We start from the raw sequence: 15,030 nt of genomic DNA, 5'->3' as shown, positions 1-15,030 counted from the left end.
GCCGAGGTACCTACTTTTACCCCAAAAAACTGGGAAAACTTACTGACTCGAGTATAAGCCTAGTGTGGGAAATGGCAGCAGCTGGTTGTGCCCCCAGTAGTAATTCCCCCTGGTTGTGCCCCCAGTAGTAATCCCTCCTGGTAGTGCCCCAGTGGTAATCCCCCCTTTCAGTGCCTCCAGTAGTAATCCCCCCCTGGTAGTACCCCCAGTAGTAATCCCCCCTTTTAGTGCCCCCTGTAGTAATCCCCCACTGGTAGTGCCCCCTGTAGTAATCCTCCCCTGGTAGTTCCCCCAGTGGTAATGCCCCCTGTAGTAATCCCCCCCTGTAGTAATCCCCCCTGGTAGTGCCCCCTGTAGTAATCCCCCCCCCTTATAGTTCCCCCAGTGGTAATCCCCCATTTTAGTGCCCCCTCTAGTAATCGCCCCCTGTAGTCATCGCCCCCTGGTAGTGCCCCCTGTAGTCCGTCTCCCCCCCCCCCTAGTAGAGAGAGACGTGAAAAGAATAAAAAAAAAATAAACACTTACCTTAAACTCCCTCTCCTGGTCCCGCCGCTGTCCGCTCCTCCGGCCGCTTTGCATGGGAGAGACGTCGTCATGACGACGTGTCTCCCATCACCCACTGCGGGAGCTGGAAGATGGCTCCCGCAGTGGGAGCAGCAGCAGCCGCTGAGAGTCTGACAGACTCTCAGCGGCTGCTGATTACACCAAACACGCAGCTGCCGGCTCCGGCGGCTGTGTGTTTGGCAGTGTGTAGCGCTGACCGAACTCCGTCCGGTCAGCGCTACACTTGACTCGAGTATAAACCGAGGGGGTACTTTTTCAGCACATTTTTTGTGCTGAAAAACTCGGCTTATACTCGAGTATATACGGTAAGCGAAAAGTACAACTGAAAATGGGGGAATTAGCCTGTACCCCCAAAAAAGTCAAATTAACATAGAGTAATAGTGTAGAAGTATATTAATAAATATAATCAAAGGGTTTGGGGTTCTTAAATTCTGGCAAATTGCTGTTATATGCATTTTTCTCTTAACAGTAAAAAAATTATAAAAAGCATTATTTTTGGCTAAAATAAATGCTGTATTTAAATTGGGTATATGTTAAAATGGGTGTAAGTATATTTTTGTGTCCTAAAAGTTCATTTTAAATATACACCTCTCACTTACACCTGCAATCCTAAAAACACCTGTCCCATCCAGACAGCCCCCCAAATACCTATCCCAGTACTGTAAACCCATTTTACAACACTTTTTCACCCCAATAATGACACATCATTGTTGGCCAAATTAAGCTAATTTAAATTATTTTGTCTAATTAGTCTTTATGGAGGGCGTCCAAGGGGTTCTGAATTATGTCCTGACATTTTTAGGCAAAAATAGGGATTTTGCATATCTTTTCACCTGCTTTGAGATGAGGAAAACGTTTCACAGCTTTTGTCTATGGAGAATTCGCACATGCGAAAAACACAGCAAATAGGATAACCCGACAAGTATTATTCGCACAATATGCACTTTTTTGCCGAAGGCTAATAGGATATGGCCCTATGTTGGAACGGTGGTTTTGAACTTTTTTTTTTCGTCCCCTTGTATCTGATGGATCAGCAGAATCATAGCCAATGTCTAGCTGTCTTTTTTATGAATTTATTTCCACCAGCTTATTTCTCCACACCTCTCAGGTTTGTAGGCACTAAATCTTTCAAATTGTGTTAAATCACTTAGATTATTTGATCTTGAATTGCATAAAGCCTGTCATTAGCATATGATAAAAATTGTGAGAGTCTGGTAAAATATTCATGCCACACATGTCCGCAAAGGGCAAATTTAGAATATTAACTGATGTGAGGTCCCCGGGGAGCCAAGGGAGGAAACTTAAGTCCCATGTATAATTTGACTAAGTGTTGGGTTGAAATACTGACAGTATTGCAGCATTTTTCAGGCAAGACGATATCCCGTCCATTTCACTAAGGTCAAAAATGACACCATCACACAGAGAAACCACACTTCAGAACAGAAAATAATGTGCCGATTTTCTCCTGTTGAAAGAAGTCACAGATTTACTAAGCAGCGGGTTTAGGAACTGCTGCAAGGCCGTATGCAATCCTGCTAAAACAAATTGAAATATTACCTGTGTTAGTTAGGCAGGTGTGTTCTTAAAAAGCACTTCACAGAGTTATAGGACCTCTGCAGGCTTCTATATTTTTAAAATGTGTCTGGCAAACCCCAAATTTGATAACCAGCCATTGCCCTTGAAGTCTAGGCTGGTATTGGCAATTTGGGGGGACAAACAGCATGGTGTCCCCCAGGGGAGGTTTGCCAACTGTTGGCCAGTGTCCTAACACAAGAAAGTGGTCCAGGATCTTTTACCAGGCTCTTCTGCCAATGTGCCAGCAACAACAAATTGGGTCAGATGAAAGCCACACTGCATGGTTTGTCTAATGTGGCTGAGGTTATAGTTAGACAATAACATATTTGACACAGATCTATAATCAAATACGTATGTGAGCCCCATCTGACTAGTATTTAGCATACACAATAAAGTGATCATTCTTATGACTGCCATATAATACACAAAGTTCATGTTTTCCCCCAGCCATTTATTGCCTGATTGTGACTGGTTGTAGTTTTAAGCTTATACATACTATAGCTCAGTGGTTCCTAAACTGTGCGCCGTGGAACCCTGGGGTGCCTCGGGACACTTGCAGGGGTGCCTTAGGTTGGTGGTCCAGCACCAAATCAAATTATTTAAGGTCCATGTAATGTAATTATGTGGACAAACCGAAGCGCAAACCTGTCCACCACCACATAACTGACCCTAAGGATGACATGTAAGCACAATTTACTTCACTTTACTACATTTTTTTCTGAATTTCTCAGTAACAAACTTGGCTAAGGGGTGCCGTGAAAACAATGCTGGCACTCAAGGACGCCTTGATTCAAAAATGTTTGGGAACCACTGCTATAGGTAATAAGTTTAAAAATGACGTAATTAGCCGCTACAATGAAGAGCATGTCCAGCGTGTCTAGTTCTTAATTCCCCCTGTCAACCATTCCATGTGATCAGCACTTAGCAATAGTGACACACCTAATAAATATTTCACTCTCTTTTCTCTGCCTCTCGGACCTGTTGGAGAGCTTCAATTTCTTATCACTATAAGGTTTATCGCTAAGTTTAATTAAATTCTACACAATTAAAAACAAAAGACCACATATCGAGGGGCTTGCAGAATATAAATTGCAAACCTTTGTGCAAGAGATGTGACTTAAATCTGCCAAAACCATGCAAACTGAAGCCCTGGCTGAGTCTGAATAACTGGTTGCAAGCCAATAAGCCAAAATACCCAGGCAGCCAATCAGAAATGTAGAAGTAGGGGAAGCAGTGGGTTAGGTTGCCACTGGCTGCTGTGGAGCAAATTGTCCAGTATGACTACAAGGCAAAGCAGCGATGTAATGGGAAATGGCTGCAACCGGTGTTGCTGGAGTGAAAAAGCAGCACCCCCTGCAGCCTGATCATCCTAAGGGTTGATCAGATGCTGCTGCTGGTTTCTGGCAGGCAGCCAGCAACATAACGGAGGGCTGCAGCAGATCTTCGTTGAGGTCGGCACTGCTGCACTGAGTCACAGGAAATGCTTGGGTTGACAGCACGAGCAGAAAGTGCAGAGAGAGAATCCCTGCTTTGTGCTATTTTTTTGTTACTGACACAGCCAGGAGGGCAGCACTTATATTACCCAAGCGGCCACATAAAGTACAATCAGGCCGGCCTAATGCCAGCCCAGAATATTCATCAGAGGACCGGCCCAAGGGGCTCATGCCACCAGGCTGCCCCTGGGTCCCCCTGAGTTTACCCTTACCTTAACTAGTCTTAACTGCCAGGGCTGGTGGGACCCATAGCAAGGAGGCCATGCAGGATGGGGACCCCCTGCCATACTGACAACCAGCCCTGGGTTAGGGAAATGGGTCCCCCAAAACAAATGCGATTCCAATACAGGTCCCAACTAGCCCTGCCAAATTTTAATGGCTGCCAGGGCATGCTGGCAATTGGAGAACCATAGGTGTTAGCTTGCTCTGCCAGATAGGTTTCCCTGGAACCTGTAAGAAAAATATTGCAAAAAATACAGGAGACACTCTCTGAATTTGGAAAACATTCTTAAATAACCACACCACCAGACTCCTCATTCACCAGTATATAATTTTCACATCCCATGGTAAATGTCCTCTTTGGTCCATATAGGGACCCCATGTTCTTTGCAAAAAAAACAACAACTTATATAATAAAGCAAAACATGTAAAATGGAGTAAATTGCTTCCTTTGAAACCCGACCGTAAATGACAGGTCACTATCTAACACTATCATTGGAAAGAATGAGAGCGCTCTGAATGGGCAGTAGCCACATATTTCATTTTCTGGACCCCATGACCTTAGGCGATTCTAGCCCTGTGCTGACCAGTCTAGGGCTGGTTGACATTGTGGTGAAGGGATCCCAACCCGAGTGCCCCATCTGCTATAGTGCCACCAATGCAGGATGGTAAAGCCTAGTGTTAGTTAGTGGAACATGGCTTGGTACAGAATCCGATACTAGAGATTGGTCAAGAAAACCGAAGGTCAGGGTCACAAGCTCAGATTTGTAAACACTGGTGGAAGTAAGGACTTGCATGGCCACCGGCTAAATTAGGTTGTGGGGGAAATCCAGCCCCCAGAGCTCCCCAACAGTCTCACTTGCCCGTGAGATACATTTGCAGCCATACCATCAACTCCGGAGCACATTTTCTCTGTGCCTGTTTAGTCTGTGCCAGGGGAGGTTAAAGGTATGACTGAAGATGGTCTTGGGGAGGTTGAATGTGTGACTGAAGATGGTCCGCTGTAAATGTAGCACCAGATTAGCCACTGTTTTCCTTTTTGTACGTGCACAAATCCAATGGGTGACCAGTGATTGAAGTGCTAGGACATGCGCAGAGTCATGTCACACTTCCAAATCTCACTGGGGTTGCTTTGTCTGATAGGCCTCAATATCTGCCATGTTTTTCTATAATCTTGTGATTGCCCCACTTAGAAGGGAAATACTGCCAAGAAAATGTTTGTGCGGTGAGAATCAGCTACAATATGAGCGGATTGTAGTATCTTACCAGAGCTCCTGCATCAGACCACCAGCATGTTTGGCAGGCTAGTGAAAATATGGACTTTTAATTATTTGCAACAAGATAATGATGTAATTTCAGGCTTTTTAGTGCTCTGCCCCAAGTGAGGTCTGCGTTCTATACTGCATTGTTTTTATGATCTTTATAAATTCAGCTCCGTAAAAGTTAGAATCCGATGGTTTATGTGTGAATTCCAGCAGCCACTGTTTGTCAAATTGTTCCTCCATCATTATCTCCATTCTCTTTTGAAGGCCTGACCAGATTAGTTTGGCTATAGTGAGAGAACTTTTTTTTTTAATACCTCTTACTTACTCTTACACCTGCAGCTGAAGGCACTACATGGTGATGTGCTGGTAAAGAATGGTGAAATTAAAGTTTTACGAGATGCCTTGCGGCAGATGGAGTCCAGTCTGGAGCAGCAAAAGATTGCCCATGTATTGCTGGAAAAAGAAAAGGCTAAGATACAGTGTGAGAAAGAAAAGGAACTATTGAAAAAGGTATATTTAAAAAAGAAACAAATATTACCTCTAAAAAAGGGGACTTAATGTTTTTGTGGTAATTGGATTCATTTATTTTTTATGAAATCTGTAGATATTAATGGGCATATACAATTAGGTGCGAGTTTATCAAAAATCCTGAGGTTTTTCTCGCAGGTGCAGGCAAGTTTTTTTTTTTTTTTTTTGAGCGCCTCCAGAGCAGCCCCGATGTTTCCTAAAATCCACATTTTAAGGAAAAATTGTCGGCACTTGCTCTGGAACCCTTTGCCCCCCCTCCTCCTTCTAATGGCTAATTAAGCAATTGGAAGGTTACAATCCCATTGCCGGATTCCCGACAGGGTTAGGATACTGATACCTGTCGGTAGGTATCCTAACCCTCCCCCTCTTCCTACCCTAACCCTCCCCCCCTAGTGCCTAAACCTAACCTCCCTCTCCCCTCCTCCCCCCCCCAATATTGCCTAACCCTAACCACTAACCCTCCCCCCAACCCTGCAACTTACCTTTGGGATGCCGGCGCCGGCATTCTGATAGGTGTCTGGATTCCAGTGCCGGCATCCCCTGTGTCGGGATACTGTATGTATCCCTGCTTCATGAGTCCTCTGCAGAGCAGCCAATTGATTGTCCCTGCACATTTTTCCAGGTTTTGCAGGGTAAATGAGGCTGTCTTTGGAGGCTGTCTTTGGCAGGGTGGTCATCCAGAGTGGCTGTTCATTGTTAGGAGTTCTACTGTTCCTGTTCAGAGTAGCTTTGGGACATTCCAGCATCTATTTCTGTATACTGCGGTAGGAGAAAAGATGATTTTTTTTTTTTTCATGATGGTCTGTATTGTGATCACAAACCAGATCACCCAAGAATGGTTCTACCCTGCTCCTTTTATTTTTTTCTCCTCTTAAGACTTAGCTAATGATAACCTGAAGGAGGAGCAGGAATATTATAGCAGAGTGGAGAAATCAATTTTTTTTTCTCCTAGTGAAATGCCATCTTGGAGTGGTCATAACCTATAGTCCGTCTTCTAAAAAAAGATTTAACAGTAACAAAAAAAAACTTTTTTTTTTTTTTTTCAAACCATTTATCTTGTTTCAGGTTCAGTCTCTGCAGTCAGAACTTCAGTTTAAAGATGCAGAGATGAATGAATTGAAGTCAAAACTGCAGAGCTGTGAACGAAGATCTGTGGCGCCTCCAGTTAGGTATGGGATTACTATTACACTTTTATTTAGCAATACATGAAAGTATTCTCTTAAGGGCCTGGTATAAATTGTATAAGCCGTTCCTACTTTTATCAGAATGAGTTGGTGCAAACATGTTGTATTCATCACCCATACACTGTGTTTAGTCAAGTAAAATGGGTCTGTATGATTCATTTATTATAAATTAAAACTGAACACTTCATCACGTATTATTTTTCAGACTCTATGGCCTCACTGTTATATCTGTTACTCTTTTGGTCCGCTTAATAGAGACAGGAATAAGTTGACTGTCGTAGAAGGTATAAAGCAGTTGTTCCCAAACTCCGCCATCACAGTCCAGTTTTAAGGATATCCATGTTTGAGTCCAGATGGTTAAATAAAATTGACTGTGGTACTAATTAAGTCTAGAAAGGAATGGATGCAGATGCACTATGTAATCAGTACTGCTCAAAATTAAATATATATTACACCACTTGCCCGACAAGAGGTGACCTGAATGTTGGTGGGCAGGCCCATATTGTTGGCCAAATATATTCCAACAACCTCTTTATATGATGTTCATTTGTAATATATATTTCAATTTTGAGCAGTAATGATTGCACAGTGCACCTGCATCTATTTCTTTTTATGCGTAATACTATATATCTCAGCAAGATAGCACCTCTCATTACGTCAGGGTATGCAGTCTAGAGACACTCCCCTTGTACTAATTAAGTCACCTGTGCTCAAGCATGGATATCCTTAAAACATCACTGTAATGGCAAAATTTTGGAACCTCTGCTATATAGTATAGTATTATTCCTCCTTTTCTGTCACTCTGCTTTGGTGCTTCTAGCGCATACTGGTCTGTATATCAGAAGTTTGTTGCATCAGCTGAGCATGCTAGAAGCACCAGAGCAGACAGCGACACCCCAGGCAGGAAAGAGGAACTGCACAGGCTGTGACAGGTGCAGGGTGCTAGAATGAACAATATAAGAGAAATGCTAAAATCTATATAAAAGTATGAAATTCATATTTTTTGTTTTTTAGTTTTGTATGGTGATATGTTATGTGTTGTAAATATAGGCTTGTTTGATTTTTATCTAATAATTTTTGTATTCTGTAACAGACACTGATATTATTACGTTTTTATATACTAATCATTTTTTCCAGGACAGCGCAGTGATATAATATTGTGTCTAATAAAAATATACTTGCTTTATCTAAATGAAAATGGCTGAGTAGCACATTTACATATGTGTCCTCATACACATAGTCCAAACACGCATTGCGATCGCGAGAAGCCTGGCATAAGTGAGCTGCCAGGTCCCATAGGACCCTGTTTGCGCCGAGCATCTTTTTTTGCAGAAAATGTGTCTGTGTGATGCGACTAAGACACATCAGGAGACTGCACTGATTAGTTTGGTATGTGACACTTGTATGAGGCGTGTGGGACTGAGTCTGTAAATGAAGCACATTTGCAGACAGTCGTGCACAAATATACAAGTGTTGCATATCAAAATGATTCAGTGCAGTCTCCTGGCGCGTCTTAGTAGCAGTGTATTGCAACCAAGACGCCTTTTTGGCTAATATATACAAAGAAGACGCTCTGCACAAACAGTCGCACCAGAGCTTTTGTGCCGAGAGGGGCTGTTTGCTGTAACTGCAGCAATAGTGAGGACACGTCTGTACCTTTTAATTCATGCATGTTTACCTTTCCATACTATGGATACCGCTCAATTAGCCTTCGGGCGCTAATTGACCCCCGTTTTTCACCAGTGTTTTTTTTTCACCCTATCCTATTATTTCGGTTGAAATAATAGGATAGTTCTCCCGAAAACACATAGGTGCCACGATAAGCTCGCTGACCTATGTATTTTCGCCTTTTTTTAGGTGAAAAAACTGCAATTATCGTGGATTCTTTTTCGGGACACCTCAGGTGTCGATAAGTGCCCGCGTCAGGCCGACTTCGGGGCTAATTGGGTAGCCCCGGGCGAGGTAATTAGCCACGGTAATTTACCGCGGCTAATTGGATACCGCTCTATATGTGCCACACTAGCTCTGTTCTTTAATGAACAATCTCCAGGTTTAATAAATAATATAAAGTTAAAACTACTACACCATGGCAAACTGGATTGTTATCTTGTGGGACCCAGCCTGCAAATATACTTTTTATAAAGTAAAATTTTTTTCTTGTTATTGTTACATGAAGACATTTTAGGGCATTATTGCTAAAATTACCAATTATTTAGTGAGCAGAATGTAAAATGGTCTCAGAAACTAGTTAGTCAGGTAGATGTTCCTATTTGTGTTTTCATCCGAACCGAGGGCCTGATTCAGAGCCGGACACTCTGACCAGAGCGCTCGCTCTGAATCAGGGCCGGCCTAGCTTAAAATGGAGTGGCCAAAAAGATAGTCACGATGGTCAAGACCATCGCGACCATCGGGCTTGCGACAAGACCCTGCGGTAGGGTCTCGCTGCCGCAAGCCCAGGAGTGTTTTTGGCTCTATCAGAGCCAAAAGCACTCCCACTGACATCACTAGTGATGTCAGTGGGGCCGGACCCAGACGGTAGGCGTTCCCATGGGAACGCCTATGTCTGCGCAGCTACGCCCCCAGCACGCCCGCCAAAGGGGGCGTGCTGTCAATCACCATCGACAGCACAGCCCTTTTGGTGCGAGACCCTGAGCGACGGCTTCCCCGTCGCTCGCCGGGTCTCGCGCATGCCCACGACGGAGGCACCTCCGTCGTGCGCATGTGCATTTGGGTAACATCGACCCGCTTGCAAGCGTACAGCGCTCGCGAGCGGGTCTGAATGAGACCCTTAGTTTATTGTGAAACCTATGTCTTATTTATTTCTTTTCTTTTTTTTTTTTTCTTTTTTGCAATACAGCCCCAAGAAAAGCCCATCTGGGGCAGTAAAGCTTGATATGTGTTCTTCACCAAAACCAGGGAAATTCTGCTTTCCCACAAAGGAGTCTTTTAGGGCAAATGCCAGTCTGAAACCGTATGTGCCGGTGTCTCTGCAGCCCATGCATCTTCCAGTTATTAAATCAGGTAAGATGCTTCATTTCAAAGTACAACCTTCATTTACAGAACAGGAATGTAATGATCACCTGTTGTCATGGGTTAACTGATTGGAAATTTCTAAATATATATCATAATAATTCTTTATTAATTTAGCTCTTTTCCCAATATGACTGAAAGCACTTTACATCTTGCAGAAGATGAGGCTGCCATCTACGATGTGCTCACTTGCTGTTGTGGGCCACTCTGGGAAGAAAGACCAGCTGATGCCAGTTGATCAAGAGCTGTTGCTAAGGTGTCATTTAGATGTGGCGCTGCCACAACAGAAGATTGTAGAAATTGAGGAGATTAGTTGAATCAAAAAGGTGTAAAGTTGTTGAAAATTGCCATTTTTATAGGTATGGAGTGATTTTGTTGATAGTGCAGAGATGTTGAATGGTGATTGTAGGAGGTAGGTTAGGATTGAAATCCATAAAAAATAAATAAGAAACTAAACAAAGTAAAGATCCAGACTATGACATTCATGATGAGTAGCGGAGTTGCTTGGGAGAAACCCATTGGAGAGTAAAGCTGGGTACACATTTGCCGTTGTGTGTACCCAGTGATGCGATACCCGACCGCACGATATATCAGGCGGCTGGTACACACTGCACAATGCGGTGACCGACCGCCCAATATGTCGAGCATTGGCACCATCCACTAAGTCGGCGACGGCTTCTGGATCGTTTTTTTTTTTTTGTTTGTTTTTTTTAAATCTTGTTTATATCACATTTTATGATTTTCTACATCAGGGTCCATAGGGTATCCACAGGATACCTTGGGTATAGGTGATGACGTCAGGCATCGGGCACCATAGAGTTAAATTTCAGCCTCCCAGGATGCACTAAGGTCCCCCTCCTATACCCTGCCCCCGAGCCAAGGCATCCCAGTTTCGTTTGGTGCCCGGCCGGAGTCGGATGCACCTGTTAGAGGGGGCTAAGAATAGCGCCTGAAGTTTCTTCAATGCAGCTGTGGCTGCACATCTGGAAGTACAGCATGGACAGTCAGTGCTGAAGTCCATGCTGTCTTCCCTACACACCTGCCGGTACCAGAACACCGGTACCGATCCGGGGATGCTGGTAAGTATCTGGGGTCACAGCTAGCGGTGACCCCAGATGTTTGGGACCATGGCCGGATCCAATGAGGCAGCAGGTAAGCAGCGGGTCCCGCGGTGGGACCCTGCTGAAACATGGTCCAGAGTCCCCAGGCAGGGGGCTCCCTGAGGACTGGCTGCAGCGTGGAGCCAGGTACCTAACCTGCCCTTCCACTACCCCCCTGGGACAGCGGACCGCGGCTGAGCGGTAGCGCTGCGGCGTCCCAGGAGTTAATTGCATGCCAGGGGAGCGCGCCTTCCCTGTAGCACAGCCGGCGCTTCCCCTGCTGCACACAGCCCTCTCTGCACTGTGCTGACTGGCCCTGTGGCAGCGCTCCTCCCCCAGGCCGGCCTCCTCTATGCTCCTCGGTGGCCATCTTTACAAGACGCATGGTGAACACTGCTGGAAGCTTGGGAGCGGTGGCATCGCGGTCTGGGTCCCCCGGCATACCTCTCCTCCGTTTGGTTCAGATCTGTGTATGCAGCGCTGTCTCCTACCAGGCTCCTTGTCTGTGTAGTTGATTATCAGCGCTGTTAGTGCAGGAATTGATTTTCTTTGCATTGTATGTGACTTCTGCTAGCGCTGCTGCCTGTACTTTCATTTTCTACTGTCAGCCTTTTCACTGTCCCTGATCTTTTTCTGCTAAAGCCCTTGCGGTGCGGTATTTGCAGGGTGGTCTCACACTATACTACAAGTATCAGTGAGAGGGGTCACATACTTACCATCATGTCTGAGAGTGACTTTTCTCTCCAGCCTATGTGTACTACGTGTAAGGTACCAGTAGCTTAGGGGGAGGGTAGCGCGGAGGGGCTGTCGGCAGTGTTATTTATTGGAGCGGCCAATTACTGTCACGGGCCCGGTACAGGAGCCGTCCTGGGCTTGTTTCGCCAAAGCGATTACGACCCTCGTGGGCCAGTTAGCTCCGCAGCCTGCGTTCTCACAGATGGGTTAGTCCCAGCAGTCAGTGGTGTATCACCCATGGAGGGTTTCCCGAGACAATTGATCGTACCACACAGTCTCCCTATTTCCCCTCCCCAGGTTTCTCAGGAGCCTGTGTGGGTTAATTCTCTGACAAGTTCTGTACAGCACTTGTCGGACGTGTTACAAGGGGAGTCTGTGTTGAGGCCACATAAGCGGTCGGTGGCGTCTCTGTCCGCTCCTTATGAGGATGACGACGTGACGTCTGATGATGGGGAGATTCTGGATCTTTCGGTCCAGGAACCTCTCCGTACTACGGACGTTAGGTCCAAGGTTTATATTCCTGGACTTATTCGGGCAGTCCGCACAGTGATTGGGGATGAAAATCCTCCGGTGTCAAAATCTAAATATGCCTTTTTTAAGGATATTAAGGGTGACGCCACAGTGTTTCCTATTTCGGGTCAGTTAGTGGATCATTTAGAGGAAGCGTGGAAACATCCGGGCAAACGGTATCAGCCTCAGAGGCGTTTGACTGTGGCTTATCCGTTTGCGGATAATTATTTTTCTAAGTGGGAATCCCCTCCACAGGTGGATTCTCATGTGACACGCCTAGTCCGAAGTGCCACATTGCCCATGCCCTCCATGTCTTCCTTGAAGGATGCTACGGACCGTAAGGTAGAGATCTGCCTAAAGTCCGTTTATTCCCTTGCGGGTGGGGCAGCTAGGCCGGCTATGGCCATTTGTTGGGTAGCCAGGGCTATGGAGCGCTGGGCTGATAGTTTGGAGGCGTCTCTCGATTCCGACTGTTCGGCTGAACAGACCAAGTTGATAGGCAATATCCGGGACTCTGCCACTTATATCAATGAGGCGGCCTTGGATATCAGTACCCTGGCGTTTCGGATTTCTTCGGTGGCTGTAGCTGCTCGTCGCACCTTATGGTTGTAGCCACGCTGGCGGCAGCCAAATCGGCATGTCTCCCGTCTGCTATGGTTCCTTCCAGTTCAGGTACGTCGTCCTTTCGGCCTTACAGGGCACAGGGTAGGCCTAAGAAACAGTCTTTTGCCCGACAGGCTGGCCCCAAAAAATCGGCCAAGCCCCGGAAACAGGCCTGGAGTATCAGACGTCCCAGCCCCTAAGCCAGATAACAAGCCTGCGGCCTGACTGTCTGGGCCTCCCTTTGGGGGATCCCAAAGTGGGAGGCCGCCTGCTGCAGTTCGCCCAGTGTTGGTCGGTTACCACGACAGACACTTGGGTTCACGAGGTGGTTTCTCACGGGTATGCCCTCTGCTTCCGGCACAGGCCCCCCTGTCCCGATTCTTCATCACGGGTCTTCCATCAGACCTGAACAAAGCCATGGAACTGCGGAAGGTTTTGCACACTATGCTCCAGGCTGGAGTTATAGTGCCTGTTCCATTCTTACAGAGGGGCCAGGGTTTCTATTCCAATCTGTGTTTGGTGCAGAAACCCAATGGGTCGTACCCTCCGATCCTCAACCTCAAAGCACTCAACAAGTCCTTGCGGGTGCCGAGGTTTCGGATGGAGACCCTACGGTCCATCATTCTGGCGCTGGAACCTTGGGATTACATGGTGTCGTTGGACATACAGGACGCTTACCTGCATGTCCCTATTCTTTTGCGCCATCAACAGTTCCTCAGTTTTGCAATCCGCAACGACCACTTTCAGTTTCGGGCGTTACCTTTTGGGCTGACGACAGCACCACGTGTTTTCACCACGGTGATGGCGGTCATGGCAGCTTCCCTGCAGGGAGTCTGCATGTTGCTGTACTTGGACGACCTTCTTTTGTTGGCAGGATCTCCAGAGCTCCTTCTACGCCACTTGGACCTGACCATTGCGGTACTACAACGGCACGGCTGGTTGATAAACTGGCAGAAGTCCACCCTGATCCCGTCTCAGAGGATTCTGCACCTCAGAGCCTTATTGGACTCCGGACAGCAAAGGATCTTTGTGACGGGGAAAAAGATCTCTGCCTTGCAGTTGAGGGTGCGCAGTTGTCTGCAGAATCGCCGTGTGTCTCTGCACTCGGCGATGAGGTTACTGGGCTCCATGGTGTCGGACTTCGACATGGTGGAATATGCCCAGTTTCACTCCAGACCTCTGCAGCAATTGATCCTGTCCAAATGGAATGGACTGCCTCAGAGTCTAAAATCCCAGATGATGGTGCTCACTCCGGAGGTTCACCTGTCCTTAGCCTGGTGGTTGTAGACGACCCATCTCAGCAGGGGTCGTCCGTTCTGGGTGGCGAATTGGGTCCTGTTGACAACGGACGTCAGTCTTCGAGGCTGGGGAGCAGTCACGGGTCCACACTTGTTCCAAGGCAGGTGGACTCGGGCGGAAACAGAGCTTTCAATAAACATCTTGGAGCTCCGCGCGGTGTTCAATGCTTTCCAGCAGGCACATCGGGTTCTCCAAGGTCACCCAGTGCAGGTCCAATCGGACAAGCTACCACCGTGGCCTACATAAATCGGCAAGGAGGAACCCGAAGTCGGGCGGCTCTCGTAGAGGTGTCCCGAATCCTGGTTTGGGCGGAGCGCAATCTCCCGGCCATATCAGCAGTCTTCATCCCGGGAGTCCTAAACTGGGAGGCGGACTTTCTCAGTCGCCAGGACGTTCATCCGGGGGAATGGTCTCTGCACCAGGACGTCTTTCAACTTCTGGTGGACAGGTGGGGTCTTCCAGAGATCGACCTCATGGCGTCACGGCACAACAAAAAGTTGCCGGTGTACGGGTCTCGCACAAGAGACGAAATGTCGTCACTGGTGGACGCTCTGTCTGTCTGCTGGACGTTCTGGTTTGCTTATCTGTTTCCTCCGTTTTCCCTTCTTCCACGGGTAATCTGGAAATTCAAACAGGAAGGAGGGACGCTCCTGTTGATAGCTCCCGCATGGCCCCGGAGGCACTGGTTCTCAGACCTCCAGGGACTGTCTGTGGGCATTCCTCTGCGGTTGCCGTTATGCCCGGACCTCCTGTCACAGGGTCCTTGTCTTCACCCGGACCTGACTCGGCTGTCTTTGATGGCGTGGCTGTTGAGACGGCCATGTTAAGGTCCAGGGGGTTTTCCAGCTCTGTAGTGCAAACAATACTCGGGGCTCGGAAACCGTCCTCTGCAAGGATATACCATCGTGTGTGGCATACGTTCTTC

General features: G+C 46.8%; 1 protein-coding gene across 2 annotated transcripts in view; it reads left to right on the top strand.

Annotated features, from left to right (window-relative positions):
* The window catches only part of ATRIP (ATR interacting protein), a 92,444-nt gene that overhangs the window by 22,575 nt on the left and 54,839 nt on the right, over positions 1 to 15,030 (top strand). For both annotated transcript variants that reach the window (XM_088456915.1, XM_088456914.1), the window contains exons 4-6: positions 5,456 to 5,626; positions 6,710 to 6,813; positions 9,686 to 9,849. In XM_088456915.1, the coding sequence (XP_088313041.1) occupies positions 5,456 to 5,626; positions 6,710 to 6,813; positions 9,686 to 9,849 (439 nt within the window). The remainder of the gene's footprint in view (positions 1 to 5,455; positions 5,627 to 6,709; positions 6,814 to 9,685; positions 9,850 to 15,030) is intronic.

Source organism: Taudactylus pleione, unplaced genomic scaffold, assembly GCF_031769625.1.
Source record: "Taudactylus pleione unplaced genomic scaffold, aTauple2 ptg000726l, whole genome shotgun sequence".
Lineage (NCBI taxonomy): Eukaryota > Metazoa > Chordata > Amphibia > Anura > Myobatrachidae > Taudactylus > Taudactylus pleione.
The sequence above is the reverse complement of the archived record's forward strand: the minus strand, read 5'-3'. Positions and strand labels throughout refer to the sequence as shown.